Here is a 16,640-nt window from a genome sequence, read left to right as displayed (position 1 = left end):
ATGTAATGAAAATGAAACTGCATAACTTAGAAGTGTTGCATGTTGAAACTTAAACATTTCCTACTTTTTTAACCTTACTTGTTATCTTACCCTCTATTTAAAGTGAAACCTTGAACCTTTAGGGGTCTATTCTCCCATCTGGACCCGCCTGCAGTTTTACACACTTCCCTGCTACGTGCATTCTCCGGTCCAGGCTGCAGACACGCCCACCGCGCATAAGGAGCCAAAAAGCACGTGTGTGTGAATGAAGGCGGGCTGAAGAAAAGGAGGCGGCGATGTCATTTTTTTGGGCTGTCGAGAAATCACGGAACATGGAGTTTTCCCAACGCTTGTACAGTAAATGTCACTGACATCCGTGAAAATGATAAAGTTAACTTTTAATTTGAAACACCTTCATTGATAAACAATGTAAAAGGTTGAACTGATCAGATCATTGATCAGATTATTGCAGTGTGACTGAGGATCGGCCGCATTCTGTCCGAGTCACAGTTAAAATCTCTCTCCGTGATCATCATCATCGCCGTACAGCGTGACCGAGTTAGATGCACTGGAGATAGGAGGAAATAACTTGGCTGCAGAGCGTCCTGCTTTAATACAGAGGGATGTTTGCAGTGAAACAGAACTATTGGCTTCCATAATACGCAGTATTGAATATAAATAGTTTAAAGCGACCTGAGCTGAGCCTCATTAAAATATGTGTGGGAACAGTTTGTGGTCCATCCTCATCCACGTATGACAGCTTGTTTCACTCTGTAGTGGATCAAACTGTGACTTTACGTTGGACAGTATGAAAATAGTCGAATCACTGTGACCAACGTGGACAGAAGTCCATATTTCTAGTGCAATATAATGTTTCACTTAATCGGGGCGCTGCACTTATTCCAGGGTTAGAAGCGCGTAAGAGGATAAGGATTTACGCACACCGGAGAATGCGGACGAGGGCAGATTTGAATGGGATTTGGTGGTAACGTGTAATTAGATGTTATGGTTGCCTTTACTCTGATGTATGAGTTATAATAATACCAAGGCAGTCAATGCAATTTAAATGTACGTGTTTAATGTTTCATTACACAAATGTTTGCATTTTGAATATCAAAAAAAATCCTAAACAAAATGAAAAATCTGTGTCTTAAAGATCCTTTTATCTACTTTTTTGCAAAAACGCACATTATTCTAAATATGCACACCTTAATGAATTAATCAGCTCTTTACCTTGTTGATGCTGCTGCTCGTACGCTCCTCCCTTGGACAGTCTTTCCTTTGCTCGACTCCTCTGAGCCGTTCAGTAAAGATAACTCTCGGAGTTGCTCTTGCCTGATTTCATCATTGTAGTCCTGTGGAAAGAAAAATGCGACACGTTTCAGATAAAAACCAAAACAAACCATGACAAACAAGGACATTTGTCTTTTGGCTGCAACAGATGCTCACAACAGCAGCAAAAAGTCATTAAATTGAAATTATCTTGGCGCGTAGGCTCAGGAAACACATGGTGTTGCTGAGAGATTTAAATGTCCTTGTGATCGATTGGCAAAAAGTCGAGGAAAAAGATAACAAATGTAGGAAGCAGGAAGTGGAATAAAAAACAACTATATTTTCATGGATAGAGTGCAAAATTTTAGTTATTTTTTCTTTTGTTTACTTTTTTAAATACTATAGGTTACACAATGAACATACAGTGTCAACTGTTCTACTAAGAAGCCCATTAAATAATTTAAAAGCAAACTGTTGCGTCCAAAAAGGTTTGAAACTTTCTATAATGGCTGCATCTCTCGTGATAAAAAAAAACAAAAAAAAAACAAAACATCATCACTACATTTGAAGCAGTATTAATAAAAACCTTATCCTCTTTCTTTCATATCCTCGGCTCCAGGGTTCCACTGTATTCATCGTTCTGGAAAACCACAATCCTGCCTCTGTCAGATCAAACTGAAAAATAATCCTTTATATAAGTCGGAGCTACAATAATCAATCAAATACCGTAACTTTTTCAAGACTGAATTCTTTGAGTGATGTGAAAAAGGCTATTTAAAGAAACTTTCCAAATCTGAAGATATTCTGTTTAAACGTAGAGGTGAAAGTACTGGGCTGAAACACTACTATTTCTAGGAGAAAGGTAACAATTTACACCTACAATTTTATCCCAAAAATATGACTCATGACAACTGAATGTGTTTATGAAAGTGCAGTAAAAAAAAAAAAAATCAAATTACCATCTGGTTTGACCAACCTTTGCCTTTAAAACAACTTTGGTCTATACTGTAGTTGTACGATTAGTAAAACAATAAAAGTATTTGAAAACTTTATTTTATTACACTAAAGACCTGATTTACTAAGGGTTAGCATGTGTAAAAACTAGGGCAGTAAAAATTGACGCGTTAACACGTTAACGCAAATTCCCTTTAACGGAAATTCCCTTTAACGCCACTATTTTTCTTAATGCGTGATTAACGTACGCCCTGTTGGCTAACTTGTAGGAGATTGATTGAATTTAGAGCTGTTCCCCACACTCCGTGTCAGTAGAAGGCGGCAATGCCTTAAATGGTGAAGGCTGACCACTTATAAAAACCACAACGAAGAAGAACATCCGGGCGTCCCCGTGCGTGGTTGGAAATTTCAGGTAGCAGTGTTTGTTGATAAAGGTAGAGCAGCGCGGAGCTATGGACACGGAAAGAGGGCTTTTGATGGAAAGTTCAGCTTCAAAGTCCTGCCAGATGGTTCGCGTGACTAAACAAAAGTCATATTGTTTAATAATTCTTTCCAAATGATGAGTTGGACACTACTTTGTCGATTTTGAATTTCTGTTAATGTGCCCATTTGATGATTCCTATTAGGCTGAGTTTTAAATGTTGCAATAATAAATATTTTGGTCAACTCCTATGTTTATAAGAGTATTATAAAGTTGAAAAATATCCTTTTAATGTACAATCAGAACAGCTACAAAATATAAATAAATAGCGATTAATCATGAGTTAATTATGGAAGTCGTGTGATTATCGTTTGACACCCCTAGTAAAAACGTGTGCTAACTTGACAGCATGTGCAGACATGTTGCGGTTGAGCTACTACTAACTGCCTGATATGCAGTGTGGGTCGACTAATCACAACGTGCAAAATATTGGGAGGAGTAATAGCAAATAAATCAATTTAGCACATCTTATGTGATATACCACACCTGCAGCTGTTTGGTACGTGTTTCATTGTATTTATTTAGCCCACAGGCAGGTCCAAACAGTGCGTGCTGTTCGTTATTGAACAAACAACACGTGCAAATTCATTTGTGTGTGCAAATAAATTAGCACTCATTAATTTGGATCTTAGGAAATCAGGTCTTAAATGTGAAATTAAAGAATGTAGCCTGGTCTGGAATTGTGCAAATTTGTCTACAAGGATGACATTTGGCACACTTTTTGACGTGCTGAATTCAAACCAGGAGCCGGAGCCAATTCTCAATGGGACGCCATATTGCACAGTTCAAAAAGGCGGCCACCCAAAAACATGTTTTTCTGTTACTAGCCAACAAGAGGTCTCATAATTAAAATTAAAAACACTTTTCTAAGGTTTTAAGATTTCTAAATAGGCCTATTTGACAGTAACCTTGACTGGAATCGCCATATTTGAAAATCCAATATGGACTGACTCGTAAATGTTCAACTGGAAAATCCTATACACCCACTTGTGAATATTTAACACTGAACATTTATGACCAAAAAATTACTTATTTTACCTTGATGTGGGATGTCGGGCTTCTATGTTGTAAAATAAAGACATTTTTGGTCGTAAATGTTCAGTGTTAATTATTCACACGTGGCTATATTGGATGGCAATGCCAGTCAAGGTTACTGTCAATCAGGCATCACATTTAGAATCCCCGAGGTCCAAAACCACAGAAAAGTGTTTTTAATTTTAAACTATGTGACTTTTGGTTGACTAGTAACAGAAAAACCTGTTTTTGGGTGGCCACCATTTTGAATTGTCCAATCTGGCGACCCCATTGAGAATTCAGCAGGTCAAAAACTACAAGTATGCCAAATTTCATGCTTGTAGACAAATGTGCACAATTCTTCCCCAAACAGACCAGACTAATGGGGAATAATGATGGATTACTCAGAGACATTGATTTCAAAGGCATATTTAACACACGTATCCTTAAAAAAAAGGGGTGTCGATTACCACCCTGCACAGTTGCACTGCAGTCAGTAAATGATTGATAATTCCACCGACATGCTGATATTTAAAGAAGCCCGGCAGAGTCAAGAAAAGAGAATCTGGCAGCTTAATCAAAGCCACACAAACCTGCCAGAGTTTGAAGAAGTCTACTCTTGACAGAGGCGCCAGCGTGAGCATACACAGATAAACGTCATGCCAAGGTTTCACAGGCCAGACTGTTTGCTCACTGAGATTAATTCTCAACAGGGGACATCATCTACAAACACGCTGCCCTTCAAGAAAAGTTGGGATTTTAGAGGTCACACCATAAAGTATAGTCAGTCACTTAAACAGCAACACATACAGTAGCTCCATCACTGTTTCTGTTACTGCGTACTGCTACTTGCTTTCTTCTGTTTTCTTTATTCATAGATTTAAATTAAAACCCTTATTTCGATGCAAGATTATTTAAAATAGAAATAATCCATATTTACCTAAGAAAACAGTATCAAAGTCTACATTTATTCTAAAATTTAGAAAAAGTGTTTAAAATGAGTGTTATTGCTTCTATTGAGTGATTACGTCCATTAAATGGTGTAAAAAAAAAAAACTGCCAAAGAAAACTTTAACATAGTCGTTTGAAATTGTAACTTTTTTCTGTTGAATATTTGAAGGAGCGTGTTTGACTCCCAATACGATGCCAATATTGCATCCTTGACATTGTATTGGATCGATATCGGTGTCATCCAATACTCAACAAATCATACATACCTTTGTGACTTATTTTGTAGTGTGGAATGTTAGAAAAGCCTTGATCCAGTGATATCTCTCAAACAGAGAACAATAGTCAGCAACAGTAGGTCTAAGGAAACCTGACTTATTTATTATTAATGGGTTACATGGATTTCAACCTGAAACAAAAGAATATAATACAACTGAATAAATGAAAAATAAAGTAGAACACCTTGAAAAAGACCGTCAATAAATACAATAAATGGACTGCTTGTATCAGTGCTGATATTGGAGATTTTAGATGCACATTATTATTTTTCGCCAATATCGGACCGATATCCAATATCTTTGTTTGATCAGGACACCCAACGAGTTAGAATTACTAGACAAGTAGATTTTGTGGAATATATAGAAGAGATTTATAGATTAGCGTAGCACAATGCATATAAATGTAGATTAGGGCTGCTCGATTATAGAAAAAATGATAATCACGATTATTCCAACGATTATTTGTCAACCACAAAGTTATTTATTTTTTGTACAAAAAAAACAAAAAATATATTCTTTCAACATAAATAAAATCCTTCAAACACTAAAATCAAGTATGTTCACTTTTGCACAAAACAAGACACTTTGGCTTTGAGAGGGGGCGGGGCAGAGGGGAGGAGCTTGCATGTGCATGGATTAAACAACTCAAAGTTAATATTAACGTGTGTACCAAGCTTTATTATTTGTAGATGTCCAAAGTAGTGGGTTTGTTTTATTTAGCAAATAAAACATATGTTAAAAAAAATCTATATATATATTTTTTTTAAATCGTTTTTTCTCAATTATGTTATTTTTGTAACTGTCGGGTGTAATAATCAAAATCGTAATTGAATTTAGATTAATTGAGATGCAATATAAGATGCATCAATATTAACTATCTTGTAACACATGTAAGACATTTTAGATTAACTGAAAAACAACATATTCTGTTCCATCCAGGATACTAACACTGTCATTGATGAGTGGGTAATAGATTAAAAATAATGTCCATTGGAAATTGAATTCATTGTGGAGTTGCACTACCACTATGTCCATTAAGACATATCTGTGCAAAATATAGCTTTTAAACTTTGTTCTTAAGTGTAAAGTTGTATTTCTAAATTCAGGTGTGGAAGTAAAATCTATTCACAAACAGCTTGTTGGGATAAGAGCAGTTAAAGTCCAAAGTTAGAGCATTTTAAGGCTACAGCCCATAGTAAAGCATTGATGATGGAGGAGTCCCTCCTTAGTCTTTACAGCAGTGTTTTCCAATCTCCCTGAGCGCAGTCTATACCTGATCAATTCTCAGCTCAAAGGACTCATTTGAGCCACCACTAAAAATCTAACATCACATTCCTTTTACATGTGCGTTATTGTCAAATTACATCTATGCAAACCAAGCACATATGGGCCAGTTTTAATGGTTTTTACGCAAAACATTCCATACCTTATCTTAACATCCGTGTCAGTGTCAATCTCTGTTTTTCAAAATCGTCAAACTGCAGTTGAGCTCTCACTAAATTCCAAAAGCTTACCAGGTGAGAAGTAGGATTACTGATATTTCTTATAGCCCCTCGGCAAGAGAATGCACCTTTTTTAGGTTTTTGTTTCATTTCCTTGTTTAGCGCTCAGTGGGGAGTGCTGGTGTTTGACACATTTGTGCTACACGGAAGACTTTTCACAAGTGCTCTGCTATTTCCTACCAGTGCATTTATTTATGGATAAAATCCCAAATAAAGCAAAAGCTTGATTTGTGCACATAAATCTATAAGGCAGGGGTGTCAAACTCAGTTTTGTTCAGGGGCCAAATAAGGACCAGTTTGATCTTAAGTGGGCCACAGAATTCACACCAAAAAAAAAAAGAATCATTTTTAACGTTAAGGTGCCTGAGTTTCCACTTCCACATATGCATGATATGCAAAATATGTAAAGCGATGATGATATCCAATAATTGAGTGACAGGTATCAGTCCCTGCAGGAACTTTACTTTAAATTTCCTTGTTTTTTTTTTAACCAATCTTTGTGTAATTTAGAGCAATCCTTTGAGAAAATTGCAAGTAAATTTTTTATTTAATCAATTTGTGATTACAAATGACTCCCATCATGTGATTTAAGCTTGAGAAAACTGTAATCCCTACAAATTGTTAGGGTGAGGCCATGTGGACCCAAATTCAGGGACAAATGGAGTCAGCAGGCAGGGAGAACGTTGGTAAGTCCAGTCTATTTTGAATGACAAAATCAAAAATCCAAAGATGGCATAAAGAAATCAGGGAGCAGGGAACACGAGGAGGGTGACCCTGGATTTCCAATGGATACGTATCTGCACCGCAACTGCTCCGCTGCGTCACTTCAGCGCAATCTGCAGCCCCCACCGCCTCCAGTTTTGCTGCGCATCTGTTGCAGCAAGCTGAGGGCTTCAAGGACTCAGGAGCTCCCGCTAATTCACGTGTAATTGCGCGATTCACATGTGTGATTCAACCATGGATAAATGCAATATTTATATGTGAAATACGATTTTAAAAGTGCTTGGATCAGATCAACTATGCTATCAACGGAAAGATCTGGTCCCCCCGAGTCCGAATATGTGCATGGTTTCTGGGTAGAGTCCAAATTGCACCCACTAGAGCCGAAACGCACAATTTAATTGCCAAAAAAAGTGTTCATTTTTCAAAAATGTGGTATCAGCGGACAGGTTTTATTTCCCTGTGTCCGAATATGTGCTCGGTTTTTGGATAGAGTCGGAAATGGGCCCGTTGGAGGTCCCGGAAGGTCAGCGTTTTCCTCCTTGAACAAGATTAAAAATAATCTGGATATTTGATTCTGTGTCTATGTACTACTTCCTGTTCCGCACAGGCTTATTTTTGTTAACTTGCAGTAGCACAGCTCCAGGGTCCAGCAAAAATAGAAGCGCTGCGTATTTGCTGCAGAGGGCAGCAGCATGACTCGGCGGTGACGGTGCTGTGCTGGAGCAGATCAGCTGTGTTGCTGTTTCGCAGCAGTTACGGTAAAGTTACACATCCAGTGGAAATCCAGGGTGACCTTGACGACAAACCAGCAATCATTCACTGTGCAAACACTCCATTAGTGCAGGATGCCTGATTGGGAACGGGCCACACCTGGGTGCAAAACATGAGGCAGATAATCACTCACACCCCAAACACACTGACATCACTGGGAGACACAAGCTGGGGGGTATTTCATCAAACCCAGCTCTGGGTTAAGTCCAGGTTTAACCTGAGAGTCTGGCTCCGTTAAGCCGGGTTCTAACTGCAACGGCGATTTCATCAAAGAGAAAACACCTTGGTTACCATAGTAACAGTCCGTGGGTCAAACCTGCTCCTGACCAGTTTTAAGCAGCAGGTTTGGCTTAAGCTGCAGAAGTCATTATTAGTGACACTTTAAAACACTCAACAAAGATCTACAAAAGGAAAAAGGAGTCAAAATGACTGCTTTAATACGGCACTTCAAAATGTTTAAATATGATGGTAATCATAATTGTAACGTGTTTAATGTATATCAAATTTTTAATTAGATGATCTCAGTCTCTATGTGTTTAAACCATCAGTAAAAATGTCTATACATGGATGTGTGCATTTACCGCACTGTACAAATGTCCATTTATTGATCAGAGATTAATAATGAGAAAGCTTTGAATACAGAGAAGGAGATACTGTTCAGGGACAGTCACAGAGCAGAGTCAAGGCTCCCCAATGACTAAATTACGCTATCACTTTTTAAGATGTGTGCGTAGTGCACGCTGCTCAGTGCTCACCTGAAGCGTCTGCAGTGTTGGACGTGACGCCCAGCGTCACACAGCACCGCTGAGCTGCTCCCTCTGTTCATTTGAATTTAACGTTTAATGCTGAGTTCAACAAACTATTCATCAAACAGAGTTACAGAGTTACAGCATCTCTTTTATTCTGGAGTTTCTGAGAAATCTATGTTTATGTGTGATTCTTTTGAAATTCAGAAAAATACCAAACTAGTCTTTTACTATGGTCTACTGCCAGTGGTCATTCATATACATTAATGTATATAAGTCCCTCCTTCATCCTATAGACCCGTATACAAATGAAAACGATCGCCAATAGGCTTCGAATTGGTGTTTTTGAGACTGTCAATCAAAGTGAATGCAGAACTGTGCACGGAAACAAGGTCGCGCGTCAGAACAGCAAACGACCCGATGTAACCCTTTTATGTTCCGCGATGCGCGTGCAGAAAAGTAGATTGCTGATGAGGGCGGGACATCGAGACGTCCTCTCAGAAACTGACAGGTGTTAAAAACGTATCAAACTCACATGATCAGTGTGTGATCACATGATTCAGTTGTTTTCTGTGATACATTGACTAAATAATACCATGTTTAACCCTTTACTAATTTTAAAATGTTACGTGTCCGTCCTTTATTCTCACTTCTCAGTAACGGATGATGTCACGTCCTGTTGGTCTCAGCATTGGTTTCTATTGGCTGCTTATTCATCCTAAAAGCTGCAGAGCATGAACCCTCACTCTCTAATCATTAAATCTGTGATCGATCTCGTGGGTCTTATGAAGACATGCACTTAAGCTAAACACTGTCAGCTGGATTGGCTCAGCTGCGAGCTCGAAGCTGAGAAGAGTTTGAAGGAATGGTAAAAGTCAGAATAGTCACGGACGGCTTGGCTAAACTAGGTTTAAACTGTAGGCCTGCCTCAATTAAGAACACTTTGATGAAATGCCCCCCAGGAATACCTGGAACACAAGGTCAAGTGTTAACACAAGAGACCAGACTCAAGAACAGAATAAACAAAGACTCTCAGAAAAACTAAAAGCGATATTGTAGAGTTTCATTAAATGTGTTATTTTTGAGAGGCTGACTTATCTAAAACTGAATTATTTTGTAATTTACACAACTGTTTGTTTTCTCAATCATCTTTACTTTCTCCTACGGGCCACATTGGATGTTCTACAGGGCCGGGTTTGGCCCTTGGCCCTTGAGTTTGACACAAGTGCCATAAGCTGAATGCAAAGTGCATCTTGTTTGATGACGCACACAGTTTTAACACATTCACGGTGTCGATTCAATATTTTTTTTCCAGGCTCGGGGTTTATAGATTACTAAAGACACTGATGAGTTGTGTTTAAATAACACCTTTCTGCTAACATATTGGATCTAATGAAAATAGAAATGGTGCAGCCTTTACTCGCCCTCAGCATTTATGATCCTTGTAAAACTATTACTCGCTCCTCAGTTCACCCTTTTCGTTGGGCTGCTTTTAACGGATAATGATTCTGCAGATGAGTAAAACCAAGCTGCAGATTATGAGATGCCTTGACACTGTCGTTTCACTATGAAAAGGTCGGCCTCTGTCAAACATACTAAACTTTTAACGTTTGTCTACATTTCCTGCTTCCAGCCCTGGAGGGGGAACAAATTTAGGGACTTTGAAAAATAATAAGTCTTCCTCAGAGGCATCTACTGACTGCTTTGATGTTGCTTTGATAACATGTCAGGAGATCAAAGTAAATTTCAAAGTATACTTAGAAGTACATTTCCTAAAAAAAGTTTGATTAAATTGAACGTTAACGTTTTGTTTCATAAAAGAAGACAAAATGAACTTGCCGGAATTATTATGTGCTAAACCTGTGCATTTAAAAGATTTGTGAACGACAAACAAGTTTAGTTTAATTTAGAAAATAATTGTTCTGCTAAAATATAATTTAAAAAATATAATTTAAAGTCAGAGTTAGAGTTTAGAGTCTGGCTGCTGCTTCATTCAGAGCATGGTTTGGTATCTAATTATAAAGTCATAGTAGTTAAGGTATAAAATACCCAATAAGGACAACATTACATTTTCATTTGATCAAAAAAAGTTTGGCTTAATTTGTACTTGTTACGTTTCTTCTAATCAGTCTGTGCTCACATTTTGAATGCACAGGGAACTGCAAGACACTTACCACCATCTTCACCAAAGGCAGGAAACATCTGTCACTATGGATACTGGCAGATGCCTGTTGTGTTACATTATGTGCAATTTACCTGCTAACTCACAAGTTCCCCAAGGCAATGCACATGTGCTATAAATTGGAGGGCTTGCATATAGAGGCAATTAAATCATCTTGTTTTGTTTTGTTTTTTTTGTTTTTTTTAAATTTAGAGACATGTTGACTTTTCTTATTGTTGGACTAAAATTTATCGAGTTATGTGGAAAAAGTATGAACATCTACAGAAAAGATATGAGCAAGTTTGACAATAGCAACTGGATCACTTCATCTTTACAGCTCTGCTTGGATGTCTAAGGTCTGCAGAGGGTTGTATCATGCAACTATGGACCAAGCAGTGAATCTGTGGCAGGGTCACCAACAGTAACTCAAAGCTTGGAAATGCATTTAGGGAGTGAAAGCTCCCCAGTGTAATCTGATTCTCCTGCTTATACTGCTAAGGATGTTCATACTGGTCCTAATAAATGAGCACAAAATGCAGAACATATGTTTTGTAAAGTTTCTCAAACAGAAAGCAAATATTAGATTATAGTATTATAATGGTCAGGGGCCAGGCAATTTAGGCAAAACAAACCAGCAGCTGTTAGCATTACAGGCAGATTTCAAACGGCTGTCAAAGATTTAGCTACTAAGCCAAAGATCCCAAAATACACATATTACATCACGAAAGCATGGAGATGTTAGTAATTAAGTGCGACTAGATTACCAAATTAGAAAGTCAATGGATAGATGAGGTCCAGATGCGAAATATTTCCTGTGCTGCGGTGCGGTCCGACGCGCGAGTCAAGAGCGTTGGCCATGCGAGCGCGCTCCCGATTTTTCGGGAAGTTTTCATCTTTGTCACTGAGCTAGGATAGCATTAGCTGCTCATCACACCGGCTTTTTTCACTGGTGGTTTATGTTTATAAGAGGAGAAAAATTTTCAAAGAAGGACAAGAAGAAAAAGAAGTTGAGGGGGGAAGGAAGGAAAGAAAGAACATGTAGGATAACAATAGACTATAGGTAAGTGTTTTTACTGGATCAAAGTCATCAATAGTAGTAAATCTGCTAAACAAGATTTATTGAAACAAGCTGATCCCAAAAGCTCTAGAGAGAGATTTGATCTTTTCTCTACTGACCACCATATAGTGAATGCTGATTGGTGGCAATAGTTAACATGAAAGGTTAATGACTCAATAACGGCAACAGAATTAAACTAAAATGAGACGAGTGACAGTGAATGAATGGTTTAGGTGAAATCATGGTCATAAAAAAACGGTCATCTTGTTTGACTTTCTGTGCAGATGTGTTCCATTAACCTGCGGGCGTCTATAGCAGATACTGGAGAGTGATTTGTCCAAGAACTGAATGGTTGTCAATTTGAATCCTGTTTCTTCCTTGTCCTTTCCTTAGGCAACAAACGTTGCCAGTCCGTTGGTGTATAAATATGAATGAATGCACTACTGCAAAGAGCACAGATTGGCAGCCATGCTTTTGTCCGACTGTCCTCTAAATCCAGGCCATTGTTATGATCAACTTTTCCTGCAGGCTTTGAAAAGCCTGAACATTCGAACTCAGGAGGAGTTTTTGCAACAGACATGAGCTAAACAAGTTGAACAATGATCAGGGTTTAAAACTTTTTTGACCTACTTTTGGATATTTTTATGTCGAGGGCTGGAAAGGAATTCCCTATTATAGCAAGTAAAGCTTTTTCAACATTTCTCACATATTCCATATCTGCTCCAGTTGACTTTCTCAAGCATGACAGCTAACCCCCCCCCCATAAAAACAAAGAATTAAAGCTGTATTTGAGTGCCTGTGAGAATATCATCTCTTTCATAACGATTGAGTTCTAATATATTCAGACTTTCTGTTATATACTACATAAGGTGACAGCGTAGTGTTCCATGTAGTTAGTCTTCGGTGTGCAATAATACATTTTTATGATGAATGTTGAATCACAGAGTCATGGATTAATGTTAGAATGAGTAAAAACTAATTTTGGTGGATTGTCTTGATATGAATAATGTTCACTTCATTCCACTGAATTTAACCCAGCTACCAGTAACACATATTCAGGCCTAACCAGGCATATGGGTTTGTTAGTGTCACTTTGAAATAGTGAACACACCAAGGCATTAACAACAAATTATTTCCTGGTTATCTGTTTTTTTTTAATGCTGTGTCATCATCCTCTTAGCCCAGTGAGCATCTGTGAAAACAAAGTTTAATGACTCAGGGTTGGGGTCAATTACATTTTTCAATTACAATTACATCTTCATTTATCCATGTTCAATTACAACTGAATTATGATTACGGTGACTGACATCTTTTCCAATTACAATTAAAATCATATTTTTTTTCCCCCCTGAAAATCAATTAAAATTACGTTCTCAATTACTTAAGTTAAAATTCAAATAATCAAAATTACTGAGCCTGAAATAAATAAAAAAATAAAACGTGACCTTCCTGTTGTGCTAGCTTTTTGTTAGCCTCTCTTATGATAACGGCTTTGGTTTGACCCATGTTTTTATTCGGCCTTAAAATACATTAAAAAATATTATCTTTCATCCAATTTGTTTTTCATCTGTTGGTTACCTTGTTAGGCTTCCTAATCAATGAGAATATTCGTATTGATATTTTTGGTGTGGGTGACCTTTTTCTGTCGGTATACTCCTAGGTTTATTTATTTATTTTTAAATATTTAAAAGATCCTGAAGAGAACTGACTAGTAGAGGTAAAATACATTTTAATAGTTGTTACCTATATATGTGTAAGCCATAGAACGGTAACATTTTGACCCCAGTGAAAGTGTGCTTTTCATACTTACACTAGTATTTAGTGTTTTATGATAGCCTTATCTCAAAAAAAAATCTGATTTTTTTGCCTTGGCACCGACAAAGTAAACCATCTGAACTCAATTACGATTACAATGAACAGACTTTTCAAAATACAATTACAATTATCATTACATCATAATTAGGGGTGAGTATTAGCAAGGATGTTGCAATACGATACGCGTCTCGATACTTGGGTAACAATACGATATCATGGCAATATATCACAATATTCTACCCTGTCAATATCAAAATTAAACGTAGAGATGAAAAATCAAGTTGCTGTATATGTTCATCAGAAGATATTGATCATTCAGAGGACAAATTGAGTCAAAACTATTTGCTTCAAAACATCCTATTTATTATCTTAGTGTTTTTGCACAATTTCACTGAAAAAAAAGAAAATGCAGTGTTAAACAGTGCCATCCTAAAATACTTTCTTCTTTTCACTGAAACTACTGTGTAGAAGTCTCAAAGTAACCATGACAACATAATGACAGCATTGTAACAACTGTAAGTGAGAACATTAAGGATAAAACACCCTGAGTTACTGACAATGCACAAAAATAAGAAAAAAATAATGTCTCCTATTGTGTCAGTTTAATCACTGATCTGAACAGATTATATGAAAATAAAATGCCTGTGCGTACATAAATATTGCAGGCATTACACACTGCCATTATCAACATCAAGTGCATCAAGTAACCATTGCAACACATTGAAAGCATTGTAACCACTGAAATATTGCAAAAAAGCACAAAAATACTGATTAATTAAATAAATAAATAAAAAATCGGCATATATTGTGAAATCGTTTTTTTCGACACCCCTAATAATAATTGTAATTAATGATCAATTACGTGATTACAATTATAATTGACCCCAACAGTAGTTTTTGTATAGGTAGAAGCACCAGCTACATAAAGTCCACTCATGTGCTGTCTATATAGCACGCTTGTTACAATTGCAAAGCTTGAATAATATTTACAGCTCAGACTCAGCAAGTGTACACAACATGCCCATTAATTATCGCTAACACCTCCAGGCTATGATTTGTTGAAGACGTGCAAGTGTTCCCATTCCCAGTCCTTTAAGTTTAGAATAAATTATTATTATTATAATTTTTTGTAATGTAAGGCCATGTGGTTTAAGGCAGCAGAGAGAAATATCAAACGTTGTATCTTCTCCTCATGTAAACAAAACCTTGATGTTGGAGAGCATGGGTGTGTTTGTTTTGTGCTAATAAGCCCGATGCAGCACTGCTGCTCCTACAGGAATAAATAACGAAAGGAATGAGGTAGAAACAATAATGTCAAACATTAGACTTACCGGAACGAGGAATTTCTTTATCTCCTCCAAGGCATGACTCATGCGGGAATAGGCTTCTCCAGGTGGGGCGAAAACTTCAATTAAAACGTGTAGATCGTTACTCAGATGGGCGTATTTGGCTTCTCCACTTTTCCGTAATTCTTCTTCCTGCAAAAATGAGAGAGCAAACAGAGTTTCAGGGCAATAAATCCATCATAATCAATAGCAGTAATGTTAACTTAAATGTCATAAACATTGCATCTAAATGTGTTTGAATGATAGTGCAGCAAACACAGCACTGCTCAGTAATGTTTTTTCTCCTCTTTCTTATACTGGTGGCTGACAAAGCAAGATAAATAAAATCAAACCCTGTTTACAAGTTTAGGTTTGAACATTTTATAGATATTTTCCTTGTCATGTTTGAGATTTATATTCAATTACAAGTAGACCCTCATTTGAACCAGACATAAACTGTGATGATGCTGCTAAATTGTCGGGCTGGAGCTGACTCAGAGATTTTTAATTTGTTTAAAATGGTCAGTAATTATTGTACACACTTATCTCTCCCATACAGAAAAACACTTCTAAAGCTGAAATTACTGGTTTTTGCTACTCTACTTTTTGGAAAAATGACATGAACCAGTTAAACAACACAACAAAGTCCTTTAGCATCGAATGCCAAACAAACTTTAAACATTGTAATGGGCATGTCGGGCGAATTTATTTGTATAGCACATTTCCTACACAAGGCCACTCGATTTGCTTTATATTTAGTTTTGTGTAGCAGTTAAAGGCCAAGAAATTAGCATTTAAATCGATACCACAACTTGTAATTTATTATTTGGTTAATGCACATTTGTTTTTGTTTTTTTTTGCTGACACAGAAGTGTTGTTTCTTCCCAAAGTGAGTCACAAAACTACTGCACCTAAAAATACATTTTACAGGGAAAAAAAGGGAGTTTAATTGACAGATCTATTTGCAGGCTACACAATGTTTGAATGATCTTCATGAATAGACTAGTTTCTGTTTTATCATTTTCTAAACCTAATGAGTACATTCAAATGGTTCTGCACTGGGTTTTTTTTTCTTCTTTAATTTAAGGATTTTGATAATCATTTGAAATTGCATACATGTCTGTGCATCTTCCCCCTCCTCAAATTTTGTGTTGGTGTTTTTTGTTGTTAATGTCACAAATTGAAATGTCTATAGCAGAGGTGAGCAACCTTTACCACAGCGGGGCCACAAAAATTCGATTTTCTGACATTATCAACATTTATGTCAGCATTTATAGAATAATTACCATTCTGAGCATTAATACAGGGCAGAGCAATGAGTTAGTGTTGTCATTTCATGTGTGTTTAATAATTTATTGTTTGACTTTGTTTTTGTGGGCGTTTTGTGTACTTTTCTCTAAATGTTTTAGTTTTTTTTGTTGTTTTGTGTGTTAGGAGTCAATTTGTGTATTTTATAATTTTGCAAACATTTTTTGTGTATTCTTTTTTTTTTTTTTTTTTGTTGTTTCTATTGTTGTTTTGCAATTTTTCTCTAATTTTGTGTTTTTGTTTTGTTGCCGTTTTGTGTGTTTTGGAGTCATTTTGTGTCGTTTTTATTGTCTCGTGTATGTTTCT

General features: G+C 36.9%; 1 protein-coding gene across 3 annotated transcripts in view; it reads right to left on the bottom strand.

The window, feature by feature from the left end:
- Positions 1–16,640, bottom strand: part of khdrbs2 (KH domain containing, RNA binding, signal transduction associated 2) — a 117,291-nt gene that overhangs the window by 44,604 nt on the left and 56,047 nt on the right. For all 3 annotated transcript variants that reach the window (XR_003675639.1, XM_028468777.1, XM_028468778.1), the window contains exons 4-5: positions 15,033–15,179; positions 1,213–1,334 (exon numbers count right to left, since the gene is read on the bottom strand). Coding sequence is in view for 2 of the 3 variants with exons in the window: in XM_028468777.1 (XP_028324578.1) it covers positions 1,213–1,334; positions 15,033–15,179 (269 nt within the window). In the remaining variant the exon portion in view is untranslated. The remainder of the gene's footprint in view (positions 1–1,212; positions 1,335–15,032; positions 15,180–16,640) is intronic.

Source organism: Gouania willdenowi, chromosome 15 (genome assembly GCF_900634775.1).
Source record: "Gouania willdenowi chromosome 15, fGouWil2.1, whole genome shotgun sequence".
Lineage (NCBI taxonomy): Eukaryota > Metazoa > Chordata > Actinopteri > Blenniiformes > Gobiesocidae > Gouania > Gouania willdenowi.
The sequence above is the reverse complement of the archived record's forward strand: the minus strand, read 5'-3'. Positions and strand labels throughout refer to the sequence as shown.